This window comes from Vicia villosa, linkage group LG2 (genome assembly GCF_029867415.1).
Source record: "Vicia villosa cultivar HV-30 ecotype Madison, WI linkage group LG2, Vvil1.0, whole genome shotgun sequence".
NCBI classification, from domain to species: Eukaryota; Viridiplantae; Streptophyta; class Magnoliopsida; order Fabales; family Fabaceae; genus Vicia; species Vicia villosa.
Window position 1 is genome coordinate 207056361 of NC_081181.1, and position 19581 is coordinate 207075941.

The following is a 19581-nucleotide window of genomic DNA, read 5'->3' on the forward strand; positions in this document are numbered from 1 at the left end:
TATAAAATAAGAAAACAAATGTACCTGGAAAATACTCAATTGCCCTTTGCTCAAAAAATTACACCTAATTGTTTTGGGGGCAAAATGTGTCTAAAAATTACTTTTTGTGACTAAATTCAGAATTTGGCTACATTGAAACTAATGGTTTGGTCTGTTTGTGTTACCATTGGGCCACAAATGTACAATATCCAATTTGCATTGTAATGTAACTGAACCATAAAATTTTCATCAGTACAAATGTTGCAGATTTCTCCTCTGTCCCCACAGTAAATTTTACTTTAATTCAAAAACTATACAATCTTCTCTTTCTCTCTCGTCTTATTTCTTTGTCTCTCTATCTCTCTCTCTTTTCTCCTTCTTCTTCTTCTTCATCTTTTGACTTCATCTTATCTCTTTTCTCTTCCTTTTTCTCTTCTTCTTCCGTCTTCATTTTCTTTCCCTTTCTTCCTTCTCTTTTTCTAATGTTAACGAAGAAAGAGATCGGTTGGGTATGGGTTTTTTTCCTTTCAGTTTATATAGATGAAATTAATAAACCAGAATACCTAATTTGGTTTGTTGATTTCAATGGTTCTGCTTCATTTCTGATTAAAGTGAAATTTCAGGGAAGTTGTAACTCTGCCCTTATTTTTGTTTTGGCGGATTCATGAGGTAAGACTGGATCCGAGTTTTAGGATCTCATGTGATAGGTTATTGACAAATATGTGATTTTTCTATGTCGGTGTTATTTATGTGTTTCTGATTTAAATCCATTTCATATTTTATGGATTTGTTTCTTGTGTTTATCATGTGTTTGTTTGTATTTTGTTTTTAACTCTGCCCTTATTTTTGTATTCTGCTTTTGTTTTTGTTTATCAGGTTTTTAGGCATTTGGCCTTAAATGGTGAAGGTGGAGATTATTGATGAAATGATTGTTGTGTTTTCTCACTCTTTCAACTTTGCATTTGTATTTTCTGCTTCCAATGTTTTAGTTTTCTGGTTGGAACAATGATTTTGGTACTAATAGCTTGGTTTATGATAGGGTGTATAACTTTATTTCAGTGACATGAAACTTATATAAACATTGTTGTGTCGATAACATATATGTCGGCATTCGATTCAATTTTAACGGTCGGCCACATTTTAAAATATCAAATACATTTATTATAAGCTTTGTGTCCATAAAAATTATTTAAGATGATTTATTCTGTTTGCAGAAAGTATGAGATAAAAGTTGAGGGAGGATTGTGACTTCATAGAGAGAGTTTGTGCATTTAAAGTGAAGGTAAACCGATTGATATATATTGTAACTTTTAAAATTCTTATTTATTTCAAGCAAGTAATTTTTTTATTAGGTTAAGTAGAATCATAAAATGGGTTAGCAGCGATGAATTTGTAGGTGGTGGAAACGGATTTCCGGCATTGTGGTGGTGGTCAGATTCGAAAAACTTTATGTTTGACATTTTCAATTTATTTTTTGTTAATACCTTATTCTATTGCATTTGATTTGTTTAGGTTTTATAACTGATGCTGAACTAATTGTTATGATTCTTATTAGGTGGGTAACACAATGAAGAAAAGAGTGAAAGAGATTGAGATAAGAGTTGAGAAGAATTTGAAAGATGAAGAACACATTGGTTTCTGGAAAACGAGAAAGAAGAGGACTGTTTTTTTAATTTTCTTATTAAGATTTTATTTTAATATTTTGCAAGTCTAGGTCAATGTGATTTGATTATATATTGATTTATTTGATTTTATATTTATTATATTTTGCATAAATAATTTGTTAGGTAATTTAAATAAATGATCCCAAACTTTTCCTTTTTAGGTCAATGTGAACATCCTATGTAATTTTGACTATTTTGCTTTTGATATTTTCTGATTGCAAAAATAATAATAGCACCCATTTTTGTATGCTCACTGATTTTATATTTATTTGAATGATTTCCGTTTGTGTTCTCATCTTCATCTACCGTATATGGTTGGCCAAAGGAAATTCCATGTACATAAGAATTCCCTCCCTCTGTTAGCAGCGAACCCATTTCGGTAAACCAAGATATGATTAGGAAACTATTTAGGATCATTGGTAGACAGCCTGCACTGAAAGTTTTTAGAAATGATTATAATACAATTGATGGAATTGGTGCATGTTATCAAACAAAACAAGACATTGAATGGTTCATTTGGGCACATTGAATGGTTCATTTGGGTGCATGAATATTTTTTCCTACTGAAGATCTAGCTTAGATGTTTCTTACCTTATTTTCATGTTCGAAATTACATTCATTTTGTTGAAGAAGTTAATATAGGTTATGGGGTTTATAATTTGGGGACTTTTAACATTTTTCATTTGTAGAATTTATCAACCGGAGGATAAAGAGGAATGAAAACACAGACGCTCATATATGAGAAATATGCATGAACTTCTTTAAGTATAATAAGAAATTTTGAATAAACATGGTGGAGAGGATCAATATATGATGTCTATCAATGTAATTTAATTTTATGAATAAACAATTTTTTATTTGGTTTTCGTACTAATAACAATGATAAATTGTTAGTTTGATATCCTTTCTATTTGTTTCAAAGATGGGTCTTCTATAATGATAACATTAATTTATTATAAATTATATTTAATTTTAAATGTTAGTTTTTTTTTATTATGTTTATGTTTTAGAAAATGTTACTTTTTTCAAAAAAAAATTTAATGATGTGATCTTTTTATTGAGTTGTGTGCTATATATTTTTTAAGGGTGTGTTTGGTTCGAAGTAGATGGAGGGGAGGGGAGGGGAGGAGAGGGGAAATTTTAAATTAAATATGTTTGGTTCAAATTTAAAGAGGGGAAGGGAGGGGAGGGGAGGGGAGCAAAATCCCTCCAAACCTCACTTTTTGCGTTCCTCCGAATTGGGGGGATTTGGAGGGGAGGGGAGGGAATCTGAATTTTAATACGTAAAAAATTATTATATTTACTAAAATATCCTCAGTTTAATTTTAATATTTCAAATTTTTTTTTCGTGTTAATGCTTCTCTTCTATGTGAGTTTTCTCGATTATTTCCATCAACTTATTATAACTATTATCCACCTTCAAATTTTTTTAACTTAATACAAATCATAATCATTACATTATTTTTAATGTTTATTTATGTTATTTTTCTTCTAGTTTTGTTATTTAACCTATTACATTTTCTTTATATCAAATTTTAAATCATTTACTTTATTTATTTTTTTATTTATTCATTTTATTAGAAATTTAAATTATTAGTTTTAATAATAACTTATTTTATGTATTTGTTTTGTTAGATGATTCATCACTATTTAAAAGTTATTATTAGCATATAGTTTCATTTGTGTCAGAGAGTTATAATATGAATCAAGTATACTCAGTTTATTAACGTTGTGGTAAATTATAACGTTTTAGTCCGTCAATATTAAAAAAATTATTACCAAAATAACATTTATGAAATTTTCACATTTGAATATTATATCACTTATATAAGATCATAAGGGTAAAAATGTAATTTATTTATAAAACTCCTCTCCTTCCCTCCTGAACCAAACATATTTTTAATTAAAACCCCTCCCTTCCCCTCCCCTCTCTTATTTTGAACCAAACACTTATTTGATTAAAAAAAATCCCTCACCTCCCCTCCCCTCCCCTTCCCTCCTTTAAATCCCCTCCCCTCCCCTCCCCCTCATTTGAACCAAACACACCCTAAGTAGTATATCATAGTAGTTACAGAAGATCCTTGCCGATATCCAGTCACATTAAATAAATAATCAATTATACACTGTATGATATAGGTGAAGGGACAATTCACTAGTACAAAAATGTTAATTTACACCCGTTTTTTATTAAATTTACACCCATTATTTTTAATAAAAATCGGGTGTATATCCACAGGGTGAGAAATGTCTAACGCATTTACACCCGTTTTACACCCGTTTAAAACGGGTGTAAATACTTTCGTAATTACTCCCTATTTTAAGAATATCGGGTGTAAATACGTTCTACGTTACACCCTATTTTAACAAAAATCGGGTGTAATTGGGCGTAATTACGTTTTTAACTACACCCTATTTTAATAAAAAACGGGTGTAAATACGTTTTTAATTACACCCTGTTTTAATAAAAATCGGGTGTAACGGCGTAATTACATTTTTAATTACACCCTGTTTTAATAAAAATCGGGTGTAATTGAGTGTAATTACGTTTTAATTACACCCTGTTTTAATAAAAATCGGGTGTAATTGGGCGTAATTACGTTTTAATTACACCTTGTTTTAATTAAAATCGGGTGTAGATACGTTCTTAATTGCATCCTATTTTAATAAAAATCGGGTGTAAATACGTCATTTATGAATGAACAATTATATTATATTTAAATCTATTTACACCCTATTTCATATACACCATTTAGTTATATTTCATTTTCAGTCATAATATTGCAAATACTATAAAATCATACACATAAAAATCATATTTTAACTAAGTCAAAATACTGATTGTTCAATCTGAATTACATTATTCATTTGGTTGTTTGATCTTTATACATGATTCTCCAATTTATACATTAATACAAAATCATGAAAATTTACATCAAGAAACAAAGACTACAAGTTTCAAACATTACATATCTACAGTTTAAGGTGGCCTCAGTCTGCTGCAAAGTATAACAATTCTTTCACTATAGGACTGCGTTTGCAGTGATTATCTAACAATTTCCTAGAAGACACAATCTGCATATAGCATCTTGCAAAACATCTTGAGGTTTCTACAGACACAATCTGTAGTGATGCCACTGGTTTACCTTTCTGTTATTCCAGCATTGCTTCATGTGGTAATTGCTTATGGATTTGTTGATTGGATAGGTTTGAATTTCCTAGAAGCACACTTGAGATATAATTGTAGCCGACTCAGCACTAACAGTTTCGAAAACCAACATTTCTCCGGTAGGTCTGCAATAACAAGGGTACTAGCAGAATTCCTCGGAACAATCCTCAGTCAGAAACACCATCAGCTACCACAGTGCCAAATTTACATGATTAGTTAAATAACTAATACCTAAACCAAATTTAAATGACAGCAACACAAATACTCAAATAGTGTTTTTTATTTGATATGAACTGAACCAAATTACCAACCCATCAATGTTCTTCTAACTTTGTCCACAATCTGACTTCTTGCTTTACTGCTGTCCAATGGAAATTCCCGACTTTCCTCCAACAAAAACCTGTAGACTTCCCACTGGCGTTCTTGTGTCGAATGTCTAACAACTTCAGCCTACGGTAAAATTAAGACATCATCGTAGAGAAATCATCAAAGTCTGTTAAATTGTTAATGTGTAGTTATTGAACTGTAACTTGAATAAATGCTTACCGAGAAAATGAATACTCCCAATGCTTTTAAGGCCAATGTAACGTCATAGAAAACACGAGGTATTAGTTATTTAACTAATGATGACACTTTAGAGCATGATATAGTTAGCTATAGGAATGTGTGATGGAAGATTGATTGTTTTCGTTAGACTTAGAAGGTTAGTAGTGAATTTCATCTGAAAAGAATGTTATTTTCTACTAAAATAACTTACCAAAATGATCTGAAGATGATTTTTATGATGGTGTTTTTTTTCCTTTTTTGTAAGCTTGATTTTTATCATTGTTGTAAGTAATTGATTCACAGGCTTATGAAAAGAAGGGTGAAATACATTTATGGCCCCTGAAACTAGTATCTTCAATGGTGTGGTGTGTGTCATTGTATTATGTGAACTATTAGTATCTTCAATGGTGTGGTGTGTGTCATTGTATTATGTGAACTCTTAGTAACCAATCTGTGTCTCTTGCAAAAATTAAAAAATTCAGGGAGATTGGGAATGAATCTTTCTCACCGGATGACTCAACCAAGTTTAGAAGTGTTGTTGAAACAAGTTCTGTTGATCTATGATTCTATGACTCATGCTCATCATGTGACCATTCTGGTAAACAAACTTCACCAAGTTTCATGGAACTTCAGGTACTGAGCCTGACAGAAAAACTAAACATTTTGGAAAGCCAGTTAGAAGAATTGCAGGGTGAGCTTGCCCTTAAGAATTCCAGGATTGCTGAACTTGAGTTAGCCCTTACTTGTGATGAGTTTCCTAAGGATGAATCTAGTTACACCATATGTTTATTAGATGAAAAATTTAAAGAGCTGGAGTCTGAGTTTGAGAGTCTTTTTCAGGAAAAGATCGAAGCCGAGGTCAAATATGTGACCATCAAAAACACGATGCAGAAGTTGAAGGTTGCATCAGCTTTAGTAGAAAAACAAGAAACAATGTACCATATTGTTTTCATACCATCTTTAATCCATAAACAAAACTCATCAACATTCACAAATAGAAACCCACCCATCAACACCAAAACTCTTCCCATAAGAAAAAAAACAAAACCAACTAAGTTCCCACAACAACAAAAAAGAAAAAGAAAAAGAAAAAGTAGAATGTACCTAGCACTGGGAACATGCCCCGAGATCTCAACTTCAAACTCAACAGGAAGCCCAAGAAACCTGTTGAGTCATAATTTTAAAATTAACTAAGAAAATGTTGTCTCACTTCAAAGTTGTAAGCATGAAAGCTTTGCATCTACTACAATAATAGAGAGCTTACATGAATAAGGTTAAGAACTAATATACAAAAAGCCAGAGTGATGAATCTTACGAGTTAAAAATATCCTGCAACGAAAAAGCAGCCATTAATAACCAAAATAAGAGCCCATTTAAATTAACTTAATTGAACTTATCCATAGACATACACATTTGTGAGACTTTTTTGGAATGCTTATACAAACCACTTATGACATAATCATAACCTATTTTCAGCTTTGCATCTACTCCAATAGCCACTCCTGTTCAAATCAAATCACATTTTTGTTTATCATTTCTTTTAGGATTCAATGCATTGAAGAGGAAATGTTGTAAATAAATAGTACCTGAGAGTACTGGTTGAACACTGTTTAGCAGTGTAGAGATCGATAACAAAGGCGATAACTCTCCGACCGCTACAGCCACCTCTTTGTTTGAGGTAAATATGTAAGCAAGTCTTTCCCTAAAGAATAAGAAAAACAAAAATAGACAGGTTCCGATGGCCAACGATGTAAGCACTGTCATGACGATTGAGAATTTTGCGGCTTTCGACTTCCTTTGCCAAGCTCGTTTGATACTCAACGCTACACGATGATTAGATACATCACAATGGCCCAGAAGAACTTGAATTTGTTAGGACAATTTAGATAAATTATGCATCATCCAAATCATATGATTAGTGTTTGTGTCAATAAATATACTCAAATAAATCAATCTAAATACTTACTCTTGTGAGAATACTTACTCTTGTGATAAGAAGAACAATTTGCAGCATCATGATGAGTTCCACTACCAGAAGGACAGTTACAAGAAAAATGAGAAGAATCATTCTGATTTGTACCACATGTTCCTCCAGATTCTCTGCAACCATCACACTGAGAGGACCACCCTACACCTTCATCATACATCACATCAAAACCTTGTTCCGGCGTATGAACTCCACTCTCAGAAACCCAAACAACATCCTTAGAAACTTCAACTTGGAAACTAACACGACAGTTCCGAAATCCTGAGAACTGGTTTTGCATCTGAGTTTCATTATTGACAACATAGAAAACATGTACATTGCTACCATTTTTCTCACATGTAAAAGTGTTTATGTTTTTCATAACTGAACTATTCTGAATAGGACAATCATAGAATATAGTGAGATTTCGAACCGTTGGAAGAAAACTAAAGGGAGTTCCAACCAAAGAAGTGTTTGTGAAATTTGAAGAACAGATATCATTGACAAGATCAGTTCGAATGATTCTCATGGTAGAAACATTCTGGTTAATGTTTAGTACATTGAATTTTTGTGAACCAATTTGAATAGAGGTGTTTTCATTATGCATGCAAGTGAGTTTGAACTCAATTTTGCCACAAATGTTTGGTCGGTTCTTTCCCCAAAAAGGAAATAGTTTATAGCACATTAAAAATCTTATTTTCACAAACTACATCATGAAAATACCAAATAAAAACAAACAAAAGCAACGATACATGTATACATATATAATACCATTGTTAATCTCTGCGAATTTCTTATTAGCTTCTTCATTCCTCGGATTCTTATCAGGATGATACTTCAATGCCAGTTTCCTATACGCTCTCTTAATCTGATCATCCCCCGCACTCTTCGACACTTGCAGTATATCGTAATAGCTCTTTCTGCATACGAAAACATCAAACAAACAAATACAGAATCAGAATTTTCCAAAGAAATCGCAAACAGAGAAACGGAAATGAAAAAACCGAAAGCATGGAAATGACGCGGCAAAGGAATTGAGTGCATAACAAAGAGCGCAGAGAAGGAACAGCAATTTCACTCTTCGATGTGCCATTGAAGATTCGGATCTCTCCGAAACTCTACTATACTCGTTCGGATCTCGATGTGAATTAGGGTTTGTGATGAAAAATGAAATGTGTTATATCGTGTTTGGCGTATGAATGTGTTGTGGAATCGCTTCTTCAGTTACGATGAAGCTTCATTTCTACCCGAAACTCCAACAATCGTTTCAGATAGTCCATGAACAACTGATTCTTCATTTCTACACACACAACATTAATATTGTAAACATTGCATTAATTTGTGATAAGTGTAAACAAAAGCGTGAATACAAATGCAAAATTGAACCATACTATTGAACTGAAATTTAGACCCATTAATATTTAATCAATAATTTGTTAATAATATTTAAATTATTTGTTAATATGTCATATATTTATATATTTTGAGTTATAAAATTAAATTAAATAATTTTTGTAATATATAAATTTACACCCGATTTTTAGTTTAAAGGGAGTAATTGAGATTTGATTATAATAATATTTTTAATTTAAACCCGTTTTTAAAAAATAGGATGTATATTGTCATCTAATAATGCTTGAAATGACACTTTATTTACGAAATTGCCATCACATTTCTCAATTACACCCGTTTTTAATATATTGGGTGTAAATTTTAAAATTATATTAAACTTTTTGCACTAGTGATTCTCTGCCACTGTATGATACAGGTGAAGAGACAACTCTCTGCTACAGAAGATTTTTGGATATGTTACTATAACTAAAAACTATTGTAATAATATACTTAATTACAATATACTTTCACTTCTTTTCAAAAATTAAATACATATAAAACAATGTTTTTCTTATGTTTCGGTGAGATTATAATAAGATGAATGTATCAAATTTTATAGAACTTAAAAGTAAAAAATATATTTTAAAACTTACTAAAAAACAACATCAAGAATAACAACACACAAATACAAAAATATCACAACATCAATTAAATAATTCAATCAATAATATTAATTACTTGCTTTATAATTAAAATTTATTATCTAATAATAATATTAAATAGTATTTAATTAAAATTTATGATTTTACTAATACTGAATCTCAATTTTATGATTTCTTTTTTTTAGTCTATCTTAATTATTTATGATATCACTAATATTATATAAATAAATGATTTTATGATATCACAAATACTGCTAGATATTTATGATATCTCTAAAAATGATTTTTTTAAGTATTAAAAAAACTCATTATGATCTTTAAAGTTATTGGTATTTGTTAATATAAAGTTTCCTTTTAAAAAAATTATATAAGGGAAAGTTAAAACCATAAACAAATTAGTGGAATAACCTTCATGAGGCAGCTAGACCTACGTATATATTACAATAATAATCATATATATTAATTTTTAATAATATTAATTGATTAAAATAAACAAACTCTTTATTTGTGTTTAGACGGATGACTAATTTACCTTTTATTTATTTATTTATTAATTTCATTGTTGAACGAAATTAATTTATATTACATATATGACTATTATTTCGAAATTTTCAAAAATACTGTAGTACTGCTTATTTTTTCAAATTTACTATAATAGAAAATGAGTGTTAATTTATTCATTTTTATGATGAATTTGATAATAAAAAATTGAATTAATCTCTATTTAAAACAATAATAACTATTGATACTTAATAATTATCTTTTGATTGCTTTTGTTTAAGGTGATTAAATGTATGAATTTACTATTTTTATTGTAATTTCCATTAATAATTTTATTTTATTATTAAATGATACGTTGTAGATTTAACTTTTTCATTTTCATAACAGAAAATTTTGATATTAATATTTTGTGATTAAGGATAACAATAAGTTATATATTATTTGTTATAAACTATCTTATATTTATTAAATATTTATATGTAAATGTATATAGTTATTAATAGTTTATGTTAAATTATTATACAATAATAATATTAAAATACATAAGGTTAATGTTTTGATGTTAAGAGATAAATATCATATTTAATAGAAATACATATTTTTCATTCAAAATTTTCTTTCTCGTGTATATATAAGGTTCTGTTTGGCAAACCCTTTTATATACGGGAATAAATTTACTATTAATTCAAAAAATTAAAATTTATATACGGGAATAAATTTACTATTGATTCCAATAATTTTATAAAGAATGTCAAAACAAAAATAATATTTACATACGAGAAATAAATACAGGAAAACATATTTTTATATACAGAAAAATAATAATTATTGTTCAAATAAAAAAATGTCTTTTTAAAAATATTATGCATTACTCAAGGTGGCCGACAAAAACCTAAATATTAGTGGTTTATAAAAAACTCCTATATTATATTGGAACACATGTAATATTTTAAATTTTAACTTATATATTAATCTTAGACTTCTTTTTATCCTTTTTTTATAATTTATTTTAATTTTTTCTATTATTTTTGAATTTCATATTCTAACTGGTAACATAAAACCAGTCCACACTAGAACCCATGCGGAGACACGGGTTTCACACTAGTTACAATAATAACAATGGAACAACAAAAATATCTTTGTAAATGAAAGGAATACAAAAATGATTATTACAATCTCACAACACAAGTGGTGGTTAAACACTTGGGTTTTTCTCTAAAAAGGATTTCACTATGATGATATTATAAATAAAGCAAAGTATGCTTTTATAGCTAATGCATACAACAAATAGGCGGCTATAATATTAGGAGAATATATCTTTTTCTTTAAATCAGCTTACTAAAAGTTATCCCGTATTTTAATTTCATTTATTACATGTTACTGTTTACTCATTCTTTTACTCTACTTCTAAAGAGGAAACCCTAGAAGAAATAAATATTATAACGAGTAGTGAATGAAATTAAAGTACGCGAGAACCTTTAGTAAACGGACGGAAAGAAAAAGAGAAAACCCCCCTTATATTATAGTCATCTTTTTGTTGCATGCATTGGCTATAAAAGAGTACTCTGTTTCATTTATAATATCATCAAAGAATACTTTGTTTCATTTAACCACTGTTTGTGTTAGTGAGATTGTAATTATCATTTTTGCATTCTCATTCATTTACAAAGAAGATACTCTTGTTGTTCAGTTGTTATTATTATTATTATAGTGTGAAAAAGTATGATCTTGGTATAATCATCTGCTGACATTTTATTAAGTGTTTTAATTGATATCTTTTCCAATAGGTGGTATTAGAGTTTCGGTTCACCACACATTTTAACTTCTATTATTCAGAATGCATGAGTCAACCTCGACGACCTCAAAAACAATTATTAAGGTAGCCTCTTCGTACTACTCCATTTGGAAGACTACAATGGAAAACATACTCTATTGCAAAGATTTGTATCAACCTTTGCAAAATAAAGACGTACTCTAGTTGCAACTTCCATCACCTTCATTGTGTTGATGTTGAAGGGGTGTGTCGCACCCCAATTTTTGTCCTATAAATTTCTTTCATATAATCATGTTGCATTCATATTTCGTTTGCATTCAAATCATAACATTTCTTGCATATTTCCCGTTTTCATTCATCCTTTCGATTTCTACTTCAAAAAATAAAATTTAATTAAAGTCTTTCATTTATTCCATTTTTAGATTTAGGTATTTGCATCATTTCAATAAAAATAAAATAAAAATATATATCGAAAAAAAACTGTTTTAGTTATTAGCTTTATTTTTAATATTATTAGTATTTAATTTTTCATTATTATTATTATTATTATTAGTTTTGTATTATCATTAGTATTAGTATTATTAGTTTTATTATTATGATTAGTTTTATTTTATTTTCTTTTTTCTTTTATAATGTTGTGTCTTTGTCCATAAAATAATCAGGGTTGCTATTCTTACACTATGATATTACACTTTGTATTTACACCATATAAAATACACAGCAAATATGTGTTCTTTTTGCATTGGAAAAGGTGAGGATAATATTAAATATTATAAAAGGAATGAAACCGTATTTTTATACGGTGTAGTTGTAACATAGTTTAGTGTAAGATTATCATTCCTCTAAAACAATACACTCCAAAATAGCCATTTGTTCAAGTGTCCCATTACACTAAGTTGTGGTTCAAGGCAAATAAGACAAAAAAAATCTCTTCATCTCTATGGCATGCTCTCACGTTTCACCATCAGCCTGCACAAAAACAGTCTGTAAATCACTCCAAAACCTGCATACAAAACCTGCATAATCTGTCCAAAGTTGCTGTCACAATGCTCCAAATATTTCACCCAAATAGCCATAACAACCTGCATAACAAAAAGGACCAAACTCAGTTCACAAAATTGTTCAAAACTCCATCCGATTTCCCCCCAAAAAGCCCCTCAATTCCTCTATAAAAGAGAACTCAGAAAACTAAAGAAGGGGACCAACGATTATCTCCCAGAGCTCTGCCTCAAACCTTCCCTCAACACTCTTGAAAACTCTTGAAAAACCAATGAGAAACTTCAACATGAACCACACCCACACTCATTCAGCAGCCTTTCACCATCACCAACCCACCTTCACACTAACATACCCTCACTCAACAGCAGAGAAATCACAAACCTAACCCACACTACCTTGAAACCTCACCTTCAACCATACTCATAACCCGTAACCTCCATTCAAACTTCAAACTACCATAACATCTTCACCACATTGAAGCAGTGTTTCTGCAACGAAAACGGAATCGAACACAACAACACATTAGCAAATTCCCAGCAATTTTTCGACGAATCGAAGCAACATCAACGCACGGTTCCATTCAAATCAGACATACACACAACAACGTACGGAATCACGGAGAGGGGAAGGAAGAGAAGAATCGAGCTCACTGTGGATCTTCACCTCCGAAAACATTCGGAGTTGGTATGTTTTTGACCCCCTACAAACCTTTGCGAACTGTGTATCTAGAAGTATTTGCATAATGATTTGAATCTCCGTTAATACTTTGAATGTTTGATGTGTGCTTGTTCTTGATAATATGCTTTTGTTCTTTGCGTAAGTGTTACTCGAATCGTGTCGAAGCCGAGAGAGAGTTTTTTTGGATACAGAGGTTTTGGTTTAAAATCGTGAGAGATCGAGAGAGGCTTTCATGTTTTCTTGTGGTTATTGTTATTTCGTTCATGGAGGACCAAACCGAGAGAATGGTGAGAAACCGAGAGCGAGTTGCATCGGGAGAGTGAGAGATTGAAACGAGAGGAGAGGTTGCGAGATTGTTGTTGTATTTTCCAGAAAAAATAACGAACTGAGTTGAAAGAATCACGCGTGAGGGATGAGTGAAGGAGATGTTGACCTGGATAGTTTGTGTTAGGTTTTTTTTTTTCTTCTTCATGGGCCAAACCGAACCGGTTCGGTTCCCCTTCAACTCAGCCCATTTTCATCTTGTTGATTAGCACACCCCCTTTGCTGTTAGTTTTTTTTAATTCTGTTTTGGGCCTGCTCACTTTGGCCCACACGTTTTTTTTGTTTGATGCACCCTTTTAATGTTTTTTTAGCCCATTTATTTCTATACTATCTCTTTTTTTTTTATGGTGTTTACCATTAGTTTAGGTTTTCTTTATTAATTCATTTAAAAAATACAAAAATATTTTGTTCATATTAATAATTATATTTTAATTAGATCTTTATTTTTCTTTTAATATTAAATAATACCAAAAAAAAAAATTATGTCAATCTTTCAATGAAAACAAATAAACCTTGGTCCAACGCCAAGTCGTCACAAATAAACTTCTCGATCCAACGTCGAGCTTTTTCTTTTCAAAATTCTTTAAACCATACCGAAAGATCGAGTGACAAGAAGTGTACACCTCTTGAATACCTCAATTCTTTTGGATTAACACCTTTTTTAAACCTTTCATTAATCAAACCAAGAGGTTAAGTGACAAGGGTCTTGAATACCTTGATCTTTTGAATTAAAACACATTAATTAAACCAAGAGATTAAGTGACAAGGGGTGAACACCTCTTGAATACCTTGATCTTTTGAACTAAAGCACTTTAATCAAACCAAGAGATTAAGTGACAAGGGGTGAACACCTCTTGAATACCTTGATCTTTTGAACAAAAGCACTTTAATCAAACCAAGAGATTAAGTGACAAGGGTGAACACCTCTTGAATACCTTGATCATTTGAACCAAAACACATTAATCAAACCAAGAGATTAAGTGCGATGGACGGGTTTCGTTTTTACAGATGCAGCCTTTTCCTGTAGGGGTAAGCTCTGATGGCCAGGATGGGTTCAGAAAATCGCATCCTTTATTGTTGGTTGTTGGTGGTGATGGAGATGAGGGATGTGTTGGCAAAAACGTAGTGGTTCTGATGGTATAGGAAGAGCGGGTAGTTAGGTGGAGAGTCAATCTGGAAATGGTGTCAAATCTGCTACGACTGGTAGAGATTTTGGTGGTATAGGAAGAGAAGTTTTGATGCATTGACTCTTGAGAATAAGTTCAGTGTTCTCACCTATCCTGTTCCTCAGTTATCTGGGCTAGGAGCAATAGGAGTGAATGTGCGATATTGTCCAATGGTTGTCGATCCTAGGTGGCTAGTATATCCTTCCAGAAACCCACTGCTCTGAGCTCTCGAATGTTGGATGCATAAGCCGTCAAAACTTGAGTCCTTCTCCAAGAGTAAGTCCATTAACATCTCCAAGCCAAGGTAGTTTGGTGGTTCGTTATGTAATGGAGTCCAACAAACATTTGGCTGCTGGAATATTCAAATACTGTCAAGAATTGCTTCCTGATGATTCTAGTTCTTCTATACCAGCAATTTCAGGATGGAAAGTTGGCAGGGTTACAGGAAGTGGCGTAGATGCAGGAATGGTAATTGTTAAAGATTTTGTTTCTAGAGCTATCATCTCCCAAATTTAAAGCTCACTCTAGTCCTATATCTGCTCTATGTTTTGATCATGTGGGACACTTCTGGTCACGACATCTGTCTATGGAAATACTATTAATATTTTCCAGATAATGACATCTTGTGCACGCAAGGGTTCTGGGGTTCCAAGCTGTGACTAGAGTGCTACTCATGTGCATATTTATAGAATTCATCGCTGAATTACACCAGCTATGATCCAAGGCATTTGTTTTAGTCATTTTAGCCAGTGGGTTGCAATTGTCTCTTCCAAAAATACTTGCCATCTTTTTGTTTTGTCACCTTTTGGAGGCCACACTTTTCCAAATTATCAATTACATCGGGGAAGAATCCTCCTTACTACCTGTTTTGTCTCTGCCTTGGTGGTCTACATCTATCATTTCTCATTTGCAATCTTTGCCCCCCAACACCTGTTGTCTTTTCTGTTGGCCAAATAAAGTATAGCAGTTTTGGATGGCTTAATACCATTCACAGTTCTAGTACAAATGTATTAGGAAACGTTTTTGTTACATCTGGTGCTATTGCTGTGATATTTCATAATTCCATGTCTCATTCGCATCCGCTTGATAAGTCAAAAATAAAATCCTTAGAGCAGCTGTTGGTATATACACCATCAGCATCAGGTCATATAGTTCAACACGAGCGTCTTCCATCTGTTGGCCTAGAACCAAATGAAAGTGGTTCGAGAACCCAGTCAGCTTCAGCCCCGCACATGTAGGAGGCTGAGTTTAGAGTAAAAGTTGAGCCTTTTCAATTGTGGGATGTATGCAGTAGGTCTGAGTGACTAGAAAAGGGAAACTTTGCAGCAATACCTGTGATAGATGAGATTGTATCAAAGTCTATCCTAGATCACTTGTTGGGCTTCTTGCATCGTCCACATTTCGGCCTCATTGAGGTCCAAGCGTGAGGGGCTGTGTTGGAATTCCTTCCTTAATTACGGTCCACCCCTAGTCGCCTTAATTGCGGCACTTTGACTTGCCTTTGTTGCAGTCCCCAACACCTTCATTGTGTTGGGTTTGAAGAGACCCTAATGACCAATACTTTTCATTGACTTTTGGAGTTGTTGAACCGGAAATAAAAGAAAGCTGGAGATTGCTTCTTTAGTTACTAATTGAAAGAGATAGGAGATGTGTTCATATCATATCAACAAAAGATATGTTATTATTGCTTTCCCTTTTTTATTTGGTATTTTATAAGTTGACAAATTCTATTTTTCTGTATAGGGTGTGATGTTTGTATTTGAAGAAATGTTGGATAGAATTGTACATAGGCTATGCCTTAGACACTTATATGCACATTTCAAGAAGAAATTTGAAGGTGGTACTAATAAGAAATTTGATGATGGGAGCTGCCAAAACAACTTATTATCAAGTATGTCAAGGAAAGATGAGTGAACTTAAGAAACTGGATAAAAGGCTTGGGAGTAGCTGATGAGTGTTCCTACCAAGACACGGTGTAAGCATGCATTTAACATTTATCGATGTTTTGATGAACAACATTTATGAGTCATTTTTAGTTTCCAGAGATAAGCATATATTAATCATGTATTAATCATGTGTGAGTGGATTAGAAACTAATTAATAAATAGGATAACCACATTTGCAACTAAACTTGAGAGATGGCAACTACATAATGTGATGTTTATGCACTAACTTGAGAAATGACAACTACATAATGTGATGTTTATGCCTAGGAAAATATTAGATGAGGTATTTATGAAGGTCTATGACACCATTTTGGTATGCAAATAAGGAGTGGTAGGTTGCACAACAATTTATTATAGTTGTTTCTAAAAGAACATGTATACATTTACGTGCTGCATTAAGTTACAGAATACAAAACCCCATGGAATATGTGGATCAGTGTTATTCAAGAGAGATTTATGCACTATGTTATGATTTATGTAAGTTTTATTATTAAGAAATGTGGTTGGGCCTAACTCAACCCTAGCGGAAACCTGATAGCAGGTGGCCCACTGAATTTTGAACCAGACTTTGATACCATGTTAAGAACGAATGTGTTAAGAACGGATGTTGAGAGATCTTTGCTCCAAACAATTGCTACAGGTAGAGGCACTTCTTGATGTTCATTATTCCAACTCCAAACGGGATCCCAATACGGCGTTTCTGTATCGTCAACAGGTTCCAAAATCAATTTCGCAAAAACATCCTCGCTATCGCAGTCCACATGAAAGGACACTGATTTGATATCTGATTTGATTTCACAAAGATATGATTCTTTGAAATCTTTGCTTATATCAAACGAAAGCCTCGTATCAGAAGATTTGCATGTATGTAGGACATGCGCGTGCGGAAAATAATACACCATGCTATTGACAGTGGGTTCAAAAGGAATGAATCCAACGATCTTTAACCACATACCAATATCAGCGACCGTGAAAGTCTTTTGAAGGGTATGTGTAGTAGGTGTATTAGTGGCAGAAGTAGAGAGTTTCTAAAAAACGAGAGAAATCGAAGGAAGTTGAAATGAGTTTCTTTTCAACTTCCTTTGACTTCTCTCGTTTTTCAGAAACTGTATACTTCCATGGCTTCTTCATCGGCACCATTTACGTCCACTTCTGCCACTAGTACACCTACTACACATATCCTTCAAAATACTTTCACGGCCGCCAATATTGGTATGTGGTTGAAAATCGCTGGATCCATTCCTTTTGAATCCACCGTCAATATCATAGTGTATTATTTTCCTCACGCGCATGTCCTACATACGTGCAAATCTTCTGATACGAGGCTTTCGTTTGATATAAGCAAAGATTTCAAAGAATCATATTTTCGTGAAATCAAATCAGTGTCCTTTTTGTGTGGACTGCGATAGCGAGGATGTTTTTGCGAAATTGATTTTGGAACCTGTTGACGATACAAAAATGCCGTATTGAGATCCCGTTTGGAGTTGGAATGCTGAACATCAAGAAGTGCCTCTACCTGCAGCAATTGCTTGGAGCAAAGATCTCTCAACATCCGTTCTTAACACATCCGTTCTTAACATGGTATCAGAGTCTGGTTCAAGATTCAGTGGGCCACCTGTTATCAGGTTTCCGCTATCGGGCCACCCATCATTAATTTCCACGTTCCAGCTGTTTAGTCTTAGGCGTGAGGGTGTGTGTTAAGTCTCACATTGGACAATATATGACCTGAACATGGGCTTATAAGTGGGGACAATCCTCACCTTATTAACCGATTTTATAGGGTTGAGTTAGGCCTAACCACATTTCTTAACACTTATAAATGACATGGAAATGTGACCTGAAGTTGATGAACTTCACTCACCTTTATATAAAAAGGGTATTGGAAGACTTGAGAAACTCATATTTAAGAATTACTGGAGGGTGGTTCTAGAATGTGAAGAGCGGTTGTGACTTAGTGATGTATACTAAATTTGATAAATTTGGACACAACTCAAGTAAGTACAAGAGTACTACTCAAAATCCAGATCTTTGAAAAGAAAGGTAAGATCAAGCTTTAGTCATGTATTTGTGTTGAATATTAATTGCTTGTTAGATATTTTATAACTAAACATAGTATTATTTTTTAGAGGAAAGCTCCAAGAAAGGGACCAACAAAAGGAATTCCAGTTGAAACTGATATTGCAAAATTGAAACTTGATGCAACCATATTTACTTAATAGACGGATCAAACATAACTAGAAGAGGCAACTAACTTTAGTTAAAAGATAAGTGTGTATAAACAACTTATGTAATCCATTTTTTGATAAAATAATTATTTTTTAAATAATTACATGCTTTACTATTTTGGTGTAAGATGTAGCTAATAGTAAGTAAGTTAAAATTTATTGTGCGAGATTTATCTTTTGATAAAATAATTTTATTTGACATATACACGAGAATCTTCAATTTTTAGCATCGAAATATATTAGGGGTGTGTATGTTTCATGGATTTAAATTTTATTGTTAGGAATGCATGAGGTTGAAAATCATATTCCAACATTTGTTTCAAGTTTTTTCAAATTATACTTGGGTATCTTTTATTTCTGGAAATTTTACTCATGAATTTGATTTTTTTATTCTCACATAAAAAGGTGGATATCTTAGATTCTCATGAGAAGAAGATGTAACCACCTATAACCTCTCACGTTAAATTAATTTAACTCTTATATTTAAAATAAATAAATAAAATAAATTTTAAATATTCCAAAAAACTTCAATTAATTACCAAACGTATATACATGAACAAAATTTCCGGTAATATTGTTGCAGGAAATAATATTCTTGGGATTATAAATTTAACGCTTTAAACAAACACTATATGTTATTTTGTTTCATATTT

The 19581-nt window shown here is 32.0% G+C and overlaps 1 protein-coding gene, 2 long non-coding RNA genes and 1 pseudogene across 4 annotated transcripts; 2 read left to right on the top strand and 2 right to left on the bottom strand.

Annotated features, from left to right (window-relative positions):
• On the top strand, positions 1–2299 carry LOC131648052 (uncharacterized). 2 transcript variants are annotated; one of them, XR_009298036.1, is made up of 3 exons: positions 1–1261; positions 1332–1409; positions 1535–2299. It is a non-coding gene; the product is annotated as an uncharacterized LOC131648052 (long non-coding RNA). The 2 variants fall into 2 exon arrangements; XR_009298037.1 differs by having other exon boundaries at positions 1362–1409.
• A 2231-nt stretch (positions 2300–4530) lies between these two features.
• Positions 4531–5419, bottom strand: LOC131648053 (uncharacterized). The gene is made up of 2 exons (XR_009298038.1): positions 5356–5419; positions 4531–5259 (listed from the first exon to the last, which is right to left on the bottom strand). It is a non-coding gene; the product is annotated as an uncharacterized LOC131648053 (long non-coding RNA).
• A 1198-nt stretch (positions 5420–6617) lies between these two features.
• On the bottom strand, positions 6618–7938 carry LOC131648054 (LEAF RUST 10 DISEASE-RESISTANCE LOCUS RECEPTOR-LIKE PROTEIN KINASE-like 2.7). The gene is made up of 4 exons (XM_058917849.1): positions 7340–7938; positions 6942–7178; positions 6765–6857; positions 6618–6684 (listed from the first exon to the last, which is right to left on the bottom strand). Coding segments are annotated over exons 1-4 (921 nt in total). The 5' UTR covers positions 7929–7938; the 3' UTR covers positions 6618–6682.
• A 6619-nt stretch (positions 7939–14557) lies between these two features.
• On the top strand, positions 14558–16494 carry LOC131651169 (autophagy-related protein 18g-like; annotated as a pseudogene).
• The last annotated feature ends 3087 nt before the right edge of the window (positions 16495–19581 follow it).

Bases quoted from the DNA above. Each gene is read 5' to 3' on its own strand.
- LOC131648054 (XM_058917849.1), bottom strand. From the start codon at position 7,928: ATGCATAATGAAAACACCTCTATTCAAATTGGTTCACAAAAATTCAAT. The intron at 7,179-7,339 runs GTAAGTATTCTC...ATCATCGTGTAG, and splicing joins TTGTTCTTCTTATCACAAGA to CGTTGAGTATCAAACGAGCT. The intron at 6,858-6,941 runs GTACTATTTATT...TGATTTGAACAG, and splicing joins TGTTCAACCAGTACTCTCAG to GAGTGGCTATTGGAGTAGAT.